General features: G+C 43.4%; 1 protein-coding gene across 1 annotated transcript; it reads left to right on the forward strand.

Annotated features, from left to right (window-relative positions):
* The first annotated feature begins 577 nt into the window (after nucleotides 1-577).
* On the forward strand, nucleotides 578-3,342 carry LOC138961148 (matrilin-2-like). Its single transcript, XM_070332746.1, has 3 exons — nucleotides 578-593; nucleotides 1,277-1,834; nucleotides 2,549-3,342. The coding sequence occupies exons 1-3, from the start codon at nucleotides 578-580 to the stop codon at nucleotides 3,340-3,342; spliced, it is 1,368 nt and encodes a 455-aa protein (XP_070188847.1).
* Nucleotides 3,343-4,219: the final 877 nt, after the last annotated feature.

The following is a 4,219-nucleotide window of genomic DNA, read 5'->3' on the forward strand; positions in this document are numbered from 1 at the left end:
TGGCTTGCAGTGTAGGGATGATTTGAGGCCTCACGATTTCATCCCTGTACCGCACGCCGGTAAGATTGCCTCTAATACGGTACAGGGGGGTCCTCCCGTGCAGATGGAAGCCAGCCCACACCATAACTGAACCGCCTCCATACCTGTCATGTTCCTGGACACAGGCATCGATCTGTACATCTTGGGCGCCCAGACCGAGGTCGCTCAACAGCACTTCCGGTAGTCTGGAAGCGTTGGTGGAGCCGCTGAATAACAGAGTGGCTCACTCCTAGCCGTCTGGAAACGTCTCTGCCAGACACGCCGTCCTGCGGCCATCCCAGCGCCCGTCCTCGATCCAATGTTGTCAGTTTCGTTCTTGGAGGCATGCTTACTCAGAGCTCTGGTGCGCGCCCCTAAATACCCATTCCTGTGCAACTTTCGTTGAGGAGTTTTCAGTATAGCCATGGTTTGCTCCTGCACAATGCCAAACACCGACTGCAATACTGCTTCTTCAGCTAAAGTCGAGCAAATTTTATAGGAAATTATCGTGTTTTGACAACATTTTCACTGCCCCTAAAAACGGTGTTGCTGAACTGCAATGCCTGCAAAACAAGGTCAGGCACGTGCAACAGTGAGACAGGCTTCTGGAAAACCCAAGTTGGCCATTTTTTCGTCATGCAGTGTTGGCATAAAAAATAACAACGGAAAGCTGCGCAAATCAGAGGCCGGCCCTTAACTTTAGTTCGGCAGTGTATGTTTATCAAAATTGTGTACATCAATACTATCATCTTGCAACCTAAACTTATAATTTAAATGTGTCCACACTACCCCCTGCCAAAATGGGCTTCCAATCATTGTCAAATTCAATTCCTTACTCGGTTTAACATTCAAATCAAAACAACCATCAAAACACATTAGTTGTTTGGTAATCTTTCGTGGAATCTTTGTAAAATTAAACATCAACAGTCCTACATAATAAGTTCTCTTTCAACTTTTTTTCTGTTCCTGCAGGGGGCGTAAGAAATTGTCTTGCTTACATCGATGTCTTCAACACATTTTTTGTGTTTATTTTGATGAATGATCCGAGTTCTATGTACTGTTGCGCACAGTATTCAGTCACGAAACGAAGTGTAGTAGCTAACATCTTGCAGACATTAGATATTATCGATAACGAAGTAGACAGGTGTTGATTTTACATTTCATTATCATCCAGTTTTCTTTCGCTATTTGTGCAGGTCTGTACTTTTCATTTCAATGCAAGATAATTTGTTAAACTGTTACGTCAAATGTCCTTCAGGCTGTGACAACGCTGAGATCGACCTGGTCTTTGTGCTGGACGCGTCCGGCAGTGTGGGAGAACCCAACTTCGTACTGGTGAAGAATTTCGTCAAAGATTTCCTCTTCATCGCCGACATTGACAACGGCAACGTGCGCGTGGGTGTCGTCATCTACAGCACTAAAGCCTACGTACAGTTCCATCTCAAAGACTACAACAGCAAACCAGCCATTCTCCAGGCCATGGACAATATTCCCTTCTCTTCCGGCAGTACCAACACAGCCGACGCCCTCAACACCATGAGAACACAAATGTTTACCAGAGCAAACGGCGAGCGTCCCAACGTTACCAACATCGCCATCGTGGTCACTGATGGTATCTCCAGCAGAAACCCCATTCCTGAAGCCGAACAGGCGCGAGCAGCAGACATCCACATCTACGCCATTGGTATCGGCCTGAGAGACACCACGGAGTTGGACGGTATCGCTAGCAAGCCAGCGGCCGAGAACAGCTTTGCTGTGCAGAAGTTCAGTGAGCTCCGAGCGATGAGAGATCAAGTTATCTCAGCCTTTTGTTCCTGTGAGTGTATTTGTTTTATAAGGTCTGTTGTTTTTTGTATTAGAATGTACGCTGTAAAGACCAGCTTTTGTTTGTTTGTTTTTGTTTGTATACTGTAGAGGTATCTATTTCATAGTTCCTTTAGTCACAGATTCTCTTCTGTATAGCCTACTACTAATCTTGTGTGGTGCTAAATTTCCTACCTACTTTTTCTGTTTTTGTTTGTTATTTGCTCACATTTTCAGCAATATAACCTGAGATTGTTGTTACTTTTATGTAAGAAGGAATTTGGTCTAATTGATGTTTGCTTGTTTTATTTAATATATCTTTCTCTGTGTACCACAGGTCACAAAGGTACCATAGCAATGGGTATATATTCAAGCAGAAGACTAGCGGACTATATAATTATATTGTCAGGCTTCACAGTAAACATTTTTCTGAAACTATTGCTTTATGCGTCGTTCTTGCAATCTTTTGCTGAAATGAAATGGTGTGCTGATAAAAGGATTTTCGTACCATTCCACAAGTAAAGCCAACCATACATTTCGCACATTAGTTTTTTGGTAATGTTTCATGGAATCTTTGTAAAGTTAAACATCCAAAGTACTACATCATAAGTTCTCTTTCAACTTCGTTTCGTTTTCTGCTGTTAACGGGTACGAATTAAATTACAACAGCAAAATAACAACACAGTACCATCAGCAACCTAATTTCAAACCCTGTGCTTGCTTGCAGGGACGTCGACGGTACAAACGAGCACTACTGATCAAAGCAAAACACAAAGCACACGCACATTAGTCCCGGACACAACAAACGATGTCCTGCCAACATCGGAGAAGACTTCAGAAAAAGCAAGTCCTACCGAATTATCCAACCCCACTACTCAATATCCAATGCAAAGCACACAAGATGCTATTACGGACATATCACAGATGCTTCCGAACGCGATAGAGACCAGCAGCCCTATTCCAATCCCTACTACCAAAGAAGCAGCTACAACCCAGAAGGCAATGGATACTTCAGATGCGATTGAGAGTACACATGTTGTCACTACGGCCATTTCAGACATACTGCAGACTCTTCCCAGCACTATTCCAAACGGAAGGAAGGACAACAGCAGCGCTGCTCCAAGCACCACGAACCCCAGCAATACAGAAACACGGTCAACGGGCCCAAGCTTTTCCACATCAACCATTCCGAAGTACACAAGCATCCCACAACGCCCGGTCAAATCACGGAAGCGGCTTTGCACATGCGCCTTTGTACGCAACATGACGTCACCACAGTCACCGATATCTGACGTCATTGACGCCATCAAGAAGGAGCTGCGTATTGAGGTCAGCAAGTTGTCGTTAAGACGCCGACGAAAGGAAAGTTCCATAGACGCACGCCCGTCGACAAATCAGATCGGTTATGTGTCAGTCATCTTCCTTGTGGCCTTGTTTGGTGGGATTTTGCTGAGTGATTTACCGAAAATCTACAGAGATATCACAGTGCACCAGAAAACCCGGCGTAACAAACAGTATTGACCGAAAGAACTGTTGACGTCTTGTAAGAGGGCCCCGAACAAAAGATGCGGAACACGATGCAAAATTCCGATTCATTCTAAATATAAGGAACGCGATAAGCCGAAAGGAGTACTTAATAGCTGAAGTACACCCAACATATTATTATTTTTTTATTTATTATTATATGCAATTTATATCGCGCACATATATCAAACACGGATATATGTAAACGTTTCACAGTGCAACATCCGATTTTATGAAAAGGGAATTAAAAGGCAAGAAAGGTTCATTATTGGAACATTTAATCATAGACAAACAAAACATTCCGTTTTCCCTAATCGACATCGAGGTCTTGGAAGTAGACGGGCATGCCGAGGATAATAAGATAAAGAACTTTTGTCTTCTTTTTCTTCTTCTTCGTCGTCGTCATCGTTGTTGTCTTCCCCTTTCCTTTGGTCGTCTTCTTTGACAACTTCCTTAGATTTATCTGCCACATAATTATGAGGAACATAGCCCAGAGCGCCGTCCTATCTCGGCCTCTCTCATTGCTGTCATGGATTTTTTCACTTCCTTGGAAAGCTTGTGCTGGAAAAAAAGGACCTCCTTTTCAGCAACTAATTCCTGCACAGCGGACAGTTGCTCAACTTGCTCTTTCTTCTTCTCTGGGCTCAGCCCCTCCCTATTGTCGAAGAGAAGGTAACGGTTTCCAGCTTCCGCCAGAACGGTCTTCAGTTTTGTGCAACGTGCAAGTTGAAAAAAAACCACGAAACGTTACATCCAAAATATTGGAGAAGAAGAAGATCATGTAGGAATCTGAAACTTAGGAAAGTGTTATGGACTAAAACTTCCATATGAACATTTCTACAATTTGTACTGTCATTTTGTTTTTTTTGACGAG

Source organism: Littorina saxatilis, linkage group LG3, assembly GCF_037325665.1.
Source record: "Littorina saxatilis isolate snail1 linkage group LG3, US_GU_Lsax_2.0, whole genome shotgun sequence".
In the NCBI taxonomy this organism is placed as follows: Eukaryota; Metazoa; Mollusca; class Gastropoda; order Littorinimorpha; family Littorinidae; genus Littorina; species Littorina saxatilis.